This window comes from Zonotrichia albicollis, chromosome 1 (genome assembly GCF_047830755.1).
Source record: "Zonotrichia albicollis isolate bZonAlb1 chromosome 1, bZonAlb1.hap1, whole genome shotgun sequence".
Taxonomy (NCBI): Eukaryota; Metazoa; Chordata; class Aves; order Passeriformes; family Passerellidae; genus Zonotrichia; species Zonotrichia albicollis.
In genome coordinates this window covers 155,812,464-155,827,246 of record NC_133819.1, presented here as the reverse complement: position 1 = coordinate 155,827,246, position 14,783 = coordinate 155,812,464, and the positions used below count along the sequence as shown (strand labels likewise).

At 51.8% G+C, this 14,783-nt stretch overlaps 2 protein-coding genes across 2 annotated transcripts in view; one reads left to right on the top strand and one right to left on the bottom strand.

Moving 5' to 3' along the window:
* Positions 1-2,935: 2,935 nt before the first annotated feature.
* Positions 2,936-4,746, top strand: LOC141728176 (erythroblast NAD(P)(+)--arginine ADP-ribosyltransferase-like). Its single transcript, XM_074534956.1, has 3 exons — positions 2,936-3,858; positions 4,219-4,283; positions 4,448-4,746. Exons 1-3 carry the CDS (start codon positions 3,032-3,034, stop codon positions 4,744-4,746), a joined length of 1,191 nt encoding a protein of 396 aa, XP_074391057.1. The 5' UTR covers positions 2,936-3,031.
* Positions 4,747-6,740: 1,994 nt separating this feature from the next.
* The window catches only part of LOC141728165 (erythroblast NAD(P)(+)--arginine ADP-ribosyltransferase-like), a 39,117-nt gene continuing 31,074 nt past the window's right edge, over positions 6,741-14,783 (bottom strand). The window contains exons 2-3 of the mRNA XM_074534877.1: positions 7,456-8,240; positions 6,741-6,826 (exon numbers count right to left, since the gene is read on the bottom strand). Coding sequence (XP_074390978.1) covers positions 6,741-6,826; positions 7,456-8,206 — 837 coding nt within the window. The 5' untranslated portion in view covers positions 8,207-8,240. The remainder of the gene's footprint in view (positions 6,827-7,455; positions 8,241-14,783) is intronic.

The following is a 14,783-nucleotide window of genomic DNA, read 5'->3' as shown; positions in this document are numbered from 1 at the left end:
CCCAAATCCAGCCATCACTCCCTTCCCCCACAGCGTCTGTCAGCCCCCCATCACCCCAATCCCACTCTCACCATCCCGTGCCGCCCCTCATTTTCCCCCAGGGCCCCCCATTACCCCAATCCCAGACCTGTGACTCCTCCAGTGTCCCCCCAGTACCACAATCCCAATGCCTCAGTCCTGTGCCTCCCCCAAGAGTCCCCAGGGGTCACTCCAGCCTCAGTACTGAAATCAGCTGGAGCGAACTCCCTGATGGAACTGCAGGTATCAAAAAGCCGGAATTCTTGATCAGCTCAGACTCACAGTGGATCTCTCCTGGTCCTGCAGGTCACAGGGGACTTTGCCACAGGGTCTTTACCCTCCACAATTACAAATATTCATTACAATGTGTCCCTCACCTAGCACAGAATCTTCACATTTCTGAAAAATAATTTGCATACTTCTGTCTCTTTCTGGAAATCCTTTTATGGCACTGGAGAGTCCTAAAACTAAATTTTCTCAGTGCGGTTTTCACTGCGTGCCCCAATATCCCAGAAGACCTCAGCTTGAACTTGCACACTTGGCAGACACTGCTGCTCCTTCTGCGTTACAGAACTTGCCAAAATCCCCTCACATGACTTCCCTCTATCTCTTTATCTTTGCTCTCATGTGCACACGTTTTTCATTCTATTACAGTTTTTTGCTAGTTCTTCTTTAAGCCCTATCCAGCACCTTTAAGGGATCTGAAACTTTGTGTTCTCTCTCTTATTGTTCAGGCCCCACGACCCCAGTCCCACATTCCCATGTCGCCCCACTTCCACCCAGTCCCCCTCCCCACTGCCCACTGAGTTGCTGCCACGCCTCAGATACCACCTGGTGTCCCCTATCAGATGACATCCCTGCCGGCATCTTGAGCCTGGGGATGATCTCTTGGAGGAGAACCTGGGTGACTTCCCTGTGTGGCAGGCGAAGTTCTGGACCTCCAAGATGGGATGCACCAACACCAGCAGATACCTGCGCCCATGTTGGCATGGTAGCTCAGAAAATCCATTTGCCAGTTATCCCCAGGAGTGTTTCCTCTTTCAGTGATGCCTGGTGGTGGTGATTTTGAATTCAAAGGAACCTCTCATGCAGTTTTAATGCAAGTCTTTTTCCCACAGGGATTTGTCAGTCCCCAAGCTGGTGTGCCCTGGATTGTAGTATGGCCCCTTCTTTGGGCAGCTCAGCTCAGCTCAGTCACCCAGGCACTGCCCCAAGAGATCATCCTCAGGCTCAAGGTGCCTACAGGGATGTCTGTTGAGGGATTGTTGTGGGAAAATGGACACAGTACCCAAGCCAGCCTCTATGGGATCCGAGTAGAATTTCACATTGTCCCCCTTAGCTCAAAAACAGGAAGAGCCTACTCAGGAGAAAAACAAGTCCAGGATGTGAAGCGCGCTGAGAAGACGGAGCAAAAAACCACAACAGAGCGCTAGAAGGGAAAACAATAAACCACAGTGAAATGCATGAAGAAAGAAGAATAACCAATCAGCTGAGGGCTTGGTACATGTGCATGGATAGGCTAAACCAATCATCGAGTAGCTTCAGGTGAGTGAACAGCAGAAAAAAGAACAAATACATTTTGTTCTTGTAACAAATTTGACTTCACTTGATCATATTGATCATGGCGTGATGCCCCATTGCTGATTCTCCACAGATGGCATCTGATAGGGGACCCCAAATGGTATCTGACGTGTGGCAGCAACTCAGTGAGCAGTGGGGAGTGGGACTGGGGGGAAATGGGGGGACATGGGATGGTGGGATTGGGGTCCTGGAGGGTGAGCAATAAGAGAGAGAATAGAAAGTTTTAGATGCCTTGGTACAGTTTGGTGCTTGGTACAGTTTGAAGATGAACGGGCATAAAACAAGAAAAGGATGCAAAAGTGTGGACATAGCAGGACAAAGGTGGTTGTAATCTGTGGAGAAACAGATAAATGAAAATGCTGTAAAGGGTTTTTGGCAAGTTCTGTAACACAGAAGGAGCAGCGCCTGCCCAAAGTGAAATTATGAGGCAAGGCCATCTGGGATATTGGAGTATTCAGTGAAAACCACACTGAGATAATACTTTTTTAGGTCTCTCCAGCACAATAAAAATTATTTCCTAAAAGAGACAGAGCCATGCAGATTATTTATGGGAAACATGCTGGTTTCTGTATCAGATAAAGGACACAATTTCATGTATATTTATAATTATGATGGATACACACTCCATGGTAAGGTCCCCCGTGATGTGCAGGACCAGGAGACATCTGCTGTGAGTCCGAGCTGAGAAAGAATTCTGGCTTTCTGATACCTCCAGTTCCATCAGGGAGTTCACTCCGATCAATTTCGGTATCAGGGACTGGGGACACTTGGGGGTGAACATGGGACTGAGGGATTGGGGTCTGGGGGGGCACTGGGGGTGTCACAGGACAGGGACTGAAGTCCTGGGGTGGTCCAGGGACAGTGATGGGAGACATAGGACCATGGGAGTGGCAGTAGGGTACTGGGGGACACTTGGGGGGCACATGGGACTGGATCAGTGTTCAGGGGTCACCAGGGAGGTCATGGGACTGAGAGTGGGATTGGGGTAAGGGGGGGAGGGGACAGGGACAGCTGGGACCCATTGGGGACCCCAAACCTTGGGTCAGTGTCCTGGGGGACACGGGGTCACTGGGAGGGGTACAAGGCACTGGGGGAGGGATTGGGGTAACAGAGGCAATGGGAAACACTGCGAGGGGGGGGGACACGGAACTGTGGGAGTGGGATTGAGAGTCTTGGGAACAATGAGGTATCCAGGAGTGATCACAGGATTTGGGATCAGGTTCCAGGACATGTCCAGGGGTCTCCTGGCCAGGGCAGACCCCACTCTCTCTAGGCTGACGGCATTTTCCCTCACCAGCCCCTCCCCTGGGAAGGTCCCCATGTCCTGCCATGTGCCTCAGAGTCCCCTCTGTCCCATTAGTGTCTCCTCAGCATCCCTCAGTGTCCCCAGGATCCTCCTTGTCTCACACCGTCTGTCCTCTGTGTTCCCTCTATGTCCCACAGTGACCCACACTGGTCCCTGTGGCCTCTCTTCTCCATGGCCCCCTTGGCTCAGACCCTGGCACTGCTGGCAATGACCGTGGCCACTGTGGTCATCACGATGGTGCCCCTGGACATGGCCCACAACTCCTTTGATGACCAGTACCTCAACTGTGGCCCTGCCATGACTGCGGCCTTGCCAGCCCTCAAGCGCTCCGACTTCCAGACAAACCCTCTTTTTGCCCAGACCTGGGCGAAGGCCACGGCCGAGTGGCAGAAACGAGGTTCCTATTCATATTTTCTGACCAAAGACCAGGCCATCGCCCTCATGGTCTACACAATGAATGACGTGTACAATTCGTTCAACAAGGCTGTGCGTGAGGCTGGACGCTCCTGCCAGGAGTACCGGTACAACTTCCACTTCAAAACGCTGCATTTCCTGCTGACCCAGGCCCTCCAGAAGCTGAGATGCCCTAATAAATGTCTGGACGTGTTCCGGGGAGTGAGGAATACCCAGTTCAATGTGAAATTTGGTGATAATGTCCGCCTCAATCAATTCACTTCATCATCACTGAATAAAATGGTGGCCGAATATTATGGGACAGACACGATGTTCGAGGTGCACACGTGTCACGGAGCACACATCGAGAACTTCTCCTTCAATCAAAGCGAGAAGGAGGTGCTGATCCCACCCTTTGAGACCTTTGAGGTCACCAAAGTCACCAGGGAAGGGAAGAAGGTGCAGATTGTGCTTCGCTCCACTGGGAACTTCAGCAACTACAACTGCGAGTGGCTGCGAGGTGACATCATGGGAACAACTTGGAGGGATGGGGACACTCAGTGAGGGTTGGGGAGAAGGACACATGGTGATGGGGACACTCATGACCCTGAGGGGACTTGTCTCCCACTGTGGCTGGGAGACAAGACACCCAGAGCTGTGGACAGGGTCAGGGACAGCATTGCTTGGGCACAGCAGATAGGGACACCCAGTGCCAGGTGAGTGGAACAGGGACATCCAGTGCTGGATCTGGGAGGACAAGGTACATGGCTGGGTACAGGGGACATGGACCTCATTATGGCCCCCTCTGACAACACACCCTCAGGGCCCCCCACCACCTCTGTCACTCTCCCAAGGCCCTCCATATGCCTGCCTGACACTCTCACCCCAGGATCCCCTGACCCCTCTCTTTGTCCCCACAGGTGGGAGCCTCCCCAGGAACTCTCCCAGTCTTGGGGGGCTTCTCCTTGCGACCGTGGCCATGGCAGTGGGCATTGGAACTCTCTAAGCCACAAGGCCACTAAGGTCGCGGTGGTTGTGGAGGCCACTGTGGAAGGCCACCAGCACGAGGACCACCAGGATCCCCAGATAAATGAAGCCACCAAAGCTATGGAGGGCATTATGACAACTATGGTCCCTTTTTCCCCACAGTGACCACTGGGGTCGTTATTGTTACTACGGCCACTGTGGCCACTTTGGTCTCTACGACCACTCTGGCCACTCTGGGCATTGGAACCACCATGGTCAGCATGGCCAATGTGCTCACGGTGACCCATGATGTCACCATGCCCACTGTGACTACTGTGTTCACTGCAATTACTGAGACCACCATTGACACCATGGCTACCAAGGCGACCAAGGTCACCGTGGCCCCCACAGCCACTGTGGCCACCACGGTCACTGTAAAAGGTGTCCATCCTGGAAAAGCCCCTCCAAGAGGTGCCCAGTGAGGGAATGATGCCAGGCCAGAAGGACCAGGATTGGGGGGGGACTGGAGCAGCCAGGACAGCATGGACAGCAGAGATTGGGCAGTGCCTGGGGCCACTTGGGCACTTCCGGACAGAGGGGTTGGGGAGTGGCAATGCCATGGCCACCTCCCAGCGCTCCTTGGCTGCCTTGCCTGGTGTAGCAATAAATTGTTGCTTGCTCACTTGCTGTATTAGAAATGAATAAAACCCTGATCCTTGCTCGCCGGGTGTATCAAAACTTTACCAAAATTTGGTGCTGGCTCACCTGATGTATCCCCTACAGCTCCTTTAATGCCTTTCCTGCAGAGTGCCTCATCTCCTAAAATAAAGCAGTTCCTGGAGTTTTTTTTAGAGACCACTGAAAGCTTTATTTTTCAAAGCTTGGTCTTCAAAGAGGTGATGGAGAAATATTCCTCCCTTTTTCCTGAAAAGGGAAATGTTTCCCTTTTTCACTGCAGACCCTCAGAAAGGACCTGGAGGGGCTGGAGCATGTCCAGGGAAGAGATGGAAAAGTGGAAGGGTTTGGAGAAGCAGGAAGGGCTGAGGGAGCTGGCGGGGGCTGCTCAGTGCAATTAAAAAAGGATGAACAATCAGCCTGGGGCCTGCTCAGAATTTCCTGATTTGAGGCAATGCAACAGAAGAAGCACTGGGAGGAAAAAAAAGAAAGAACAAACAGAAAGAGAAAGGATGTAAAACAAAATTGAGAAAAGGGGAGAGATGCAGCACCACCCATTTATTGATGAAAACTCCTGATGTTTCATTCAGGAAACTCTTTTTTGTTTCAAATCAGGGATTTTCCCTCTTTACCCCCTCATCTCCTGGAGCTGTGGCTTGGGAATTGTCCACCCGCGGGCAGCAGCGAGTGTGGGAAATCAGCAGCACTGTGCATGCGCCGCTCCCAGCTGCAGTTCCGGGTGCCAACAGCAGGTGGCAGCACGAGCTGCTGGCGCTGCCGAGCGCCCGCCCCGCCCCATCCCGGCCCCGGGGGCTCTGCAATGGTTTGGGATGGAGCGACCCTGGCATATTGACCCCACTCTTTCCAACATCCCCTGGGTCTCTCCTGGCCCCAGGCCACACAGCCAGCTCCACTGGTCACCCACCAGCACCACAGATCCTTCTCCAGATCTGCTCCAGCAGGCCAACCAGCCAGGACAGGCACTGGGGACTGTCCCTCCCCAGGGACAGGACCAGCCCTTTCCCTGTTGAACCTCCCAAATCCCAGCCTTCAAGGTCCCCCAGAAGTGCAGGATGTGGCAGGATGATCTGCCTGGAATGTGCCCAAGGGACAATGCCCCATTGGTGGCCATCAAGGCTGCACTGAGAGGGGTCTTCTGCTGATTTTGGTGCTGAATTGGGCTAAAAGCAGCCCAAATCACCAACCCTGAATTGACAACTGAGGATGAAGCATCAGAGCTTGGCCTGGCCATCCATCAGCTGACCCTGGGAACATTGATTCCCCTCTGAGACAGAGATTCCTCTCTCTTACTCTGCTTGGAATGAAATGTGTGTGAGGATCCTCCCTTGGGAAGGGAATGCTGCCTAGGGATGCTCCTTGAGGCTGAGAGAAAGAGACATTCCCATGATTGTTGGTGTGGGGAAAGACATTGAGCCCTGCTGAGGAATTGTCTCTATTTGCTGGCTTTGACAGGATTATTCAATGAATTTGTTTTGATGGAAATTTTTAATAGGATTGCTTTCACAATCGCCCTGATGTGCACAGTGGTCAGAGTGGCTCTGGTGGCTCAGGGAGTCTTGGTGTTCACAGCGGCCTTGGTGGTTATACAGGCGATGGTGTCCAGAGTGCCTCTGATGACCGCAGTGACCTCAAGGTGGCAATAGCTGCCAAGGTGGCCAGAGTGGCAGTGCTGGCCTTGGTAGCTTCAGTAGTCTTGTTTGTCTGGGGGTCCTGGAGGTTTTGGTGATCTTGGTGGCCACAGTGACCACAGTGACCTCAGTGACTTTGGTGGCCTCATGGCTCAGAGGATCCCTGTTGCCACTGCCAAGGTTGTGGTGACCAGGAGAAATCCTCCGAGGTGGAAGGTAGCCCTGGGGATGCTCCCACCTGGGGGACAGAGAGAGGGGTAAGGGGGGACCATGTGGGGAGTGATGGGGTTGGGGACATGCATATTGGAGGGTTGGGGAGAAAGGAGAGAGGGGGACCATGAGTTGACAGGTGACAGGGTGTTGTGGGAGGCACGGAGGGGTACAGGGGCCATGGAGGTCAGGAGTGTCATGGTGGGCTTAGGTTTGACAGGGGTCAGGTGGAGTCAGGAGGTGCCATGGCGGGTGACAGGTGGTGACAGGGGTTCAGGAAGTGCCATGAGGGGTCTCAGCCCACCCAGATCCAGCACACGAGGCCCATCTCCACAGCACTGCATTTGGTGGGGAGTGACAGGGTTGGAACTGGGTGGGGGGGCCATGTCTCTGTCCCTGTCCCTCTTTTCCCTTGGCGTGGGTGTTCCTTTCCCTTTTCCCTCCCACAAGTGGGGATCCCCATCTCTGTGCCCTGTCTCTGTGCCCGCATAGGCGTCCTCAGGTTTGGTGTTCCCAGCATGTCCTGTCCCTGTCCCCACACTCTGAATGAGTTTCCCCACCCTCTGTGCCCTGACAGGGTGTGCCCTGTCCACTGTTGGTGTCCCCATGGCCACAGTGGGTGTCCCCATCCCCGCAGGCTGTCCCCTGGAGCATCACCTTGCAGCCACTCGCAGTTGTATTTGCTGGATTTCCCAGCGGAGTCGAGCCAGATCCTTGCTTTTTCTCCTTCCTGGCTGACATTGATGACCTTGAAGGTCTCATATGGTGGGATCAGCACCTCCTTCTCGTTAGGATAGTTGGAGAAATTCCAGATTGCTGCACCTTGGCACATGTACACATGGAACACTGTGGCACTCCCAAAGTTCTCGGCAGTTTTTTCACTCTCTGATGCTGAAGAGAATTGACCAAACCGGACGATGTCACCGAGCTTTGCCTCGAACCGGTACTGGCTCACCCCCCGGTACACCTTGCGACACTGCCCATTCTGAGCCTGCCTCAGCGTCACCAGGGCCTGGGTCAGCAGGAAATGCAGCGTTTTGAAGTGGAAGTTGTCCCGGTATTCCTGGCTGGTGCGCCCGGCTGTACGCACGGCTGCATTGAACTTTGTGTACAGATCATCCATCGTGTAGGCCATGAGGGCGATGGCCTGGGCTGGAGATGACAGAGGGGACACAGGGGACCCCAGACTCTGCCACTTGGCTCTGGCCTTAGGCCAGGCCTGGGCAAAGAGAGGATTCTGCTGGAACTCGGAGTTGTTGAGGGCTGGCAATTCCGCCATCATTTTAGTGCCACAGCCCTGGTACTGGTCATCAAAGGAGTCCGGGGCCATGTCCAGGGTCACCTCCTTGACAGCCGTGGTGGCCATGGCCATTGCCAGCAGTGCCAGGGTCTGAGCCAGGGGAGCCATGGAGAGGAGAGGCCACAATGACCAGTGTGGGACACTGGGGGACACAGGGAGGGTTCATCAGTGAGGGACTGGGCAGGGAAGTGGGGTCAGCCCAGGGGGAAGGGAGGCACTCCTGGCCAGCAGACCCCAGGGCATGTCTGGGGTCCCTGATCCCAAATTCTGGGGTTACTTAAGCCTCCCCAATTTCGCACAGCCCGCCAGGGACGCCAATCTCAATTCCACAGTACTGTGTCCTCCTGGTCCCCCAGAAGCCCAATCCTACTCCCATGACTACAAGTCCTCTCAGCCCCAGCAGGATCCTGACCGAAATCCTGTGGTCACTCCGAGACCCCCAGTGTCCCCCTCAGCCCATCTCCAGACTCGAATCCCACTCCCAGTCCCCAATTTCTTTCGTGTCACCCCAGAACCTCAACCCAAATCCAGGCATCATCCCCAGCCCCCACAGCATCTCTCAGCCCTCCCATGACCTCAGTCTCACTCCCACCATCCCGTGTCCCCCCTCATTTTTCCCCAGAGCCCCCCATTACCCCAATCCCAGACCTGTGACTCCCCCAGTGTTCCCCCAGCGTCGCAATCCCAGTCCCTTAATCCCATGTCCCCTCAAGGAGTCCTCCCACACTCACCCCTCCACAATACCAAGATCAGCTGGAGTGAACTCCCTGATGGATATGGAGATAGCAGAAAGCCAAAATTCTTTATCAGCTCAGACTCGCAGCAGATCTCTCCTGTTCCTGCACATCAGGGAGGACTTTGCCATGGGTTATTTATTCACCATAATTATAAATATTCATTAAAATATCTCCCTTATCTAATACAGAAACTGTACTTTTCCCCTAAATCATTTGTATTGATCCACCTCCTCCAACAAGTCCTTTTATTGACCTGGAGAGTCATAAAAACGGGGCTTCTGGGGCTCTTTTTCACCAAATACTTTGATACCAAAGGGACTGTTCCTGGAACAATTTCTTTGCACAGGTGCTGTTGTTTCCTGTTGCAGAACTTGCCCAAACCCCACTGGAGCTCTCTTTATCTGTATCTCCATGGGTCCTAGCCGTGACTTTCATCCTGTGTGCACACCTCTCCCTCCTTTTATCATTTCTGCCAGTTTGTCTTCAGGCTCTGTCCAGCACCTTCAAGGGAAGGGAAAATTTCCATTCTCTCTGGTATTTGTCACTTTGTGACAGAAATGTTCCAGTTCTGTCATCATCCATGGTACCATTCAGGATGTCCAGGTCTTTTCTGTCTTGAGGAGCCCAGAATGGGAAAGAGCACTGGGCAGAGCTAGAGACAGCACTGGGCAGAACTGAACATGGCACTGGGTAGAACTAGACATGGCACTGGGAAGAGGTTGACACAGCCCTGAGCACAGCTGGAAATGGCTCTGAACAGAATTGGCCACAGCACTCTTGATGTGCCTCACTGGGCAGGGAGAGGGACACGATCACTACCTGACTTCCTGGCCTCGCTCATCTGAGTGTACTCCAAATCCCTCCTGGCCCCAGGCCACACGGCCAGCTCCACTGGTCACCCAGCAGCACCCCCAGGTCATTCCCCAGAGCTGCTCCAGCAGGTCCCCACCAGCCAAGCAGGGCACTGGTGCTAAATTGAGCTAAAACCAGCCCAAGTCACCAACCCTGAACTGACAATGGAGGGTAAAGCACCAGAATTGGGCCTGGCCATCCATTAACTGATTCTGGCAATGCCCAGTCCCGTCTCAGACAGAAATTCTTCTCCCCTATTCATACTTGGAATGAAACATGTGTGAAGTTCCTCCCTTGGGAAGGGGATGCTCCCCAACAGTCCTCCTCAATGGTGGGAGAAAGAGACGTTCCCACAAGTGTTTGTATGGGGAGTGACAATAAGCCCTGCTAAGGAATTGTCACTTTTGATTGGCTCTGTCAGAATTACTTCATGGAATCATTTTGGTAGAATTATTTAATGGAGTTGTTTTGATAGAATCATGTAATATATTTGATTTGACACAATATGTTAATAGAATTTGAATTGACTAAACTGGACCTTCTGGCCCCACTGTGCCTGGAATTGGACATCATGCACACCCCAGAACACGTGGTGACACTGCCCTTTCTGAGCATGCCTCAGTGTCACCAGTGCATCAGTTAGCAGGAAATGCAGTGTTTTGAAGCAGAAGTTGTTCTGGCATTCCTGGCAGGAGCATGCAGTCGCACACATGGCTGCGTTGAAGTCCTTGTAAATGTCCTTTGTTGTGTAGGCCGTGAGAGAGACAGTCTGTGCTGGAGATGCCAGAGGGGACAGTGGGAACCCCCGCTTTGCCAATGAGCCTCGGCCTTCACCCAGGTCTGGGTGAAAAAGAGAGGATTCACCTAGAACTCAAAGTGGCTGAGGGCTGGCAAGGTCGCGAGAATGGCAGGGCCGCAGCCCTGGTACTGGTGATTGAAGGAGTCCTGGGTCCTGTCCAGGGACACAACCTTGATGGCTGCAGTGGTCACTGTCATTGCCAGCAGTGCCAGGGTGCGAGCCAGGAGAGCCATGGCAGGGAGGTTACTGGGAGCAGTGTGGGAAACTCGGGGACAAAGTGGGACACATACTGAGGGGATACCAAGGACACACGGGGGTACATGGGAAGGGTTCCTCTGTGAGGGGCTCAGCATGGCCCCCGATCTCCAACCAGATGAACTTTAGAACAGTGGCCATTTTTCTCATTTCCTAGGAGGCCTTGGACATTATCCTTTTGTTCTCCTATGCAGTGAGTCTCTTTGTCAGTGCCATGATTACCTTTGGCAAATTTTTATGGATTGTGATCTGTACTCTATATATTTCAGCCTGTATTTAGCAGATAACCAGTAATAGTCTTAATAAAAGAATAGCCTTACTGATGGGAACTGCTTTAACATGTATGCATTACATAAAAAAACAAAAAAAGAGGGAGATGTGGAAGCCCAGGCCACTACAGTGGCTCAAATGGGGACCATGGCAGACCTTGCAGCCCTGGTACAGTGATGACCATGAGAGAGAAAATTTCAATAAAGAACGGAAGTGAAGACATCATCTCTGGTCACTCTGACCCTCTGACGCTGACCACTCTGAGTAAAGAAGAGATGACAGGGACGTTGCTGGTGAAACAGACAACAAGGACATTACTAGTGAAAGAAGGATAATTGAGAAGATTGTGTTTTTAAGGGGACTGGGGCAAAGAAGACCAAGTAGAAAATTTCATATGAACAGAGTGAGCTATAAATCCTGGTAAACTGGTGTAATAAATGGCTTTGCTTTGCTGGCATTGCAGAGTCCATGTCTCTCAAACCCCACACACCAGTCGGCCAGTCCCAATCCCAATCCTTTTTTTATTCTTCCAGTGTCGCCTTGGTGCTCCCCAGGATCTCATTTATACTCCCAGACATTTGTAGCCCTCTTGTGACCCCAGGTTGCTCAGGAACCTCAACCAAATTCCTAAAGCCACCCTGTCATCTGCCCCCAACCATTCGCCTTGGTCTTGTCCCAGATGCCAGTCCTGCTCACAGTCCTGTTACACATTTCATGTTACCCCAGGACCCCAACCCAAATTCAGGGACCAACCCCTGACCCTGCAATGTCGGCCTGGAGCCCTCCAGGCCCCCACTCTACAATCCCAGTCCCATGTCCCTCCACAAGTGTCCCATGGAGTAGTCCCAGCCACCAATATCGAAATCAGCAGGACCGAACTCCCTGACTGAAGTGGAGGTAGCAGAAAGATGGAATTCTTTATCGGACTCACAGCAGATCTCTCCTTGTTCACATCATGGGGGGACCTTGTCAAGAGCATCTATTAATCCTAATTATAAATATTCATCAAAATGGGCTTCTTAGCTTCTTAGCTAATACAAAACCAGCACATTTCCCATATATTATTATTTCCCAATAATTGGCATGGCTCTGCCTCTTTTGGGAAATAACTTTTATTGTTCTGGAGGGTCATAAAAATGGGGTGATAGGAGGTGGGTTTCACTAAGTGCCCCAATATGCCAGATGACCTAGTCTCAAACTTTCACTTTTGCAGTGACTGCTCTTTCTGTGTTACAGAACTTGCCAAAAACCCCTCACTGCATTGCCCTTTATCTAATCCTCCACCGGCTCCAGCAACCTTTGCCCTTTTGTGTACACATTTTTACATCCTTTTATTGTTTATTGCTCGTTCTTTTTAAAGCCCTATGCAGCACCTGCAGGAGAACTCAATCTTTCTATTTTCTTTCTTATTGCTCAGCCTCCACAACCCCAATCCCACAGACTGATGTCCCCCCAGTGCCACCCAGTCCCCCTTCCCACTTCTCACTGAGTTGCTGCCACACCTCAGATACCAGTTGGAGTTCCCTATCAGATGACATCCCTGCAGGCACCTTGAGCCTGGGTATGGAACTCTTGGGGGAGTGCCTGGGTGACTTTCCTGGCCTTGTTGGTGTGGCAGGAGTACTTCTGGACCCGCCAAAAGGGGATTCACCAACACCAGGAGATACCTGAGCCTATGCTGGCATGGTAGCTCAGAAAAGCCATTTGCCAGTAATTCCCAGGAGTGTTTCATCTTTCAGTGATGCCTGGAGGTGATGGTTTTGAATTCAAAGGGTTCTTTTGAAGACATATCAGACATTCCTCTGTAACAGACCTGAAAATTTTCTCCTATGGACACTGAGGATCTGAGGCTGCAGACCTGTGCCCTTCACATCAATGCCCCAGAGTTTTGCTGGCCCTTTTCTCCTTTACAAATTGCAGCATCAGCTGGGGAGGGCCTGACACCTGGTTATTGGGAGTTACCTCTCACCCACTTACCCAGCCTCTCTCTTTATTGTGTGCTTCTAGATAAGCAGCCAATTTTCAATCTGCCCAACTCTATCCAGCCCTCACCTCTGGGGCTGAAATTCCTTTCTCAGCAATTAACACCAGGATGCTTTGTTGCAGAACCTCTCATGCAACTTTATTGTAAGTCTGTTTCCCACCGGGATTTTTCAACCCCCAACCTGGTGTGCCCTGCATTGTTGTACAGCCACTTCTTTGGGCAGCTGCGTGGTAAACAGGACACACAGGGACTGCTGCTTTCATTGGTACACAAAAAGCTCAAAGGAGAGGAAATCCCACGGGAGATGCAGACCTGAGGAGCATCTTTAAGTTACCGAATGCCTGTCCTTCTGCAGGAGTCCAAATCAGGGTCATTATGGGGCCTCGTGTTTGAGGGAGCCTTCAGGGCTCCTGTGGGGTGATCTTCAAAACAACGCGACATCAGCCAGGATTGGCACAGATGAATGTAGGCCACAGCAATGACTGTTCTCCTCATCCAAGTGGCCAAGAAATCCAATTTGCGACAAAGGTTTCTGGTATATACTCTGGTCACTGTAACTGCAAGGAGATGTGGAACAAGGGGAGGAGCTCAATTTGTTACAAAGAGCTCTGGAATTGGCAGTGATGAAAAGGGCAAACATAGGAACTCACTTGCCATCTGCTTTGAGCACTGCTCATGCCCATGGAGACATATCGAAACAAAGAAGTCAATTAGAGCACAGGGATCTCCCATTAAATATAAGCAAGAATTATTGTCCCTCCTTGATTCCACCCAGCTGCCCAAAGAAGTGGCTGTACTACAATCCAGGATACAGCAGGTTGGGGCTTGAAAAATCCCGGTGGGAAATAGACTTGCATTAAAGCTACACAGTAGGTTCTGTGACAAAGCATCCAGGTGTTAATTCCTGAGAAAGGAATTTCAGCCCCAGAGGTGAGGCCTGGATAGAGTTGGGCAGATTGAAAATTGGCTGCTTATCTAAAAGCCCACAATAATGAGGGTGGCTGGGTGGGTAGAAGAGAGGTAACTCCCAATAACCAGGTGTCAGGCCCTCTCCAACTGATGCTGCAATTGGTAAAGGAGAAAAGCACAAGCAAAGCTCTGGGAATCGATGTGATGGGGATCAGTCTGCGGCCTCAGAATCTCAGCATCCTTAGGACAAAATTGTCAGGTCTGTTAGAGAGCAATGCCTGATATGTTTTTAAACGAACCGTTTAAATTCAAAACCATCACCTCCAGGCATCACTGGAAGTGGAATCAGTCCTGGCTATAACTGGCAAATGGATTTACTGAGCTTCCACACCAACATAGGCTCAGGTTATCTCTTGGTGTTGGTGGATCGATCCCTTTTTGGGGTCCAGAACTTCTCCTGCCACACAAACAAGGCCAGAGCACTCCCCCAGTAGATCATCCCCAGGCTCAAGGTGCCTACAGGGATGTCATCTGATAGGGGACCCCAATCGGAATCTGAGGTAAGGCAGCAACTCAGTGAGAAGTGGGGAGTGGGACTGGGAGGAACTGGGGGAACGTGGGACTGTGGGATTTGGTTTGTGCGGACTGAGCAATAAGAGAGAGAATAGAAAGTTTCAGATCCCCTGAAGATGCTGGATAGTGCTTTAAAAAGAGCTAGCAAAAAACAATAAAAGGCTGTAAAAGTGTGCACACAGAAGGGCAAAGGTTGCTGGAACCAGTGGAGAAAGCGATATAAGGAACTGCATGAGGGGTGTGTGGCAAGATCTGTTACACACAAAGAGCAGTGCCAGCCCAAAACGAAAGTTTGAGACAAGGTCA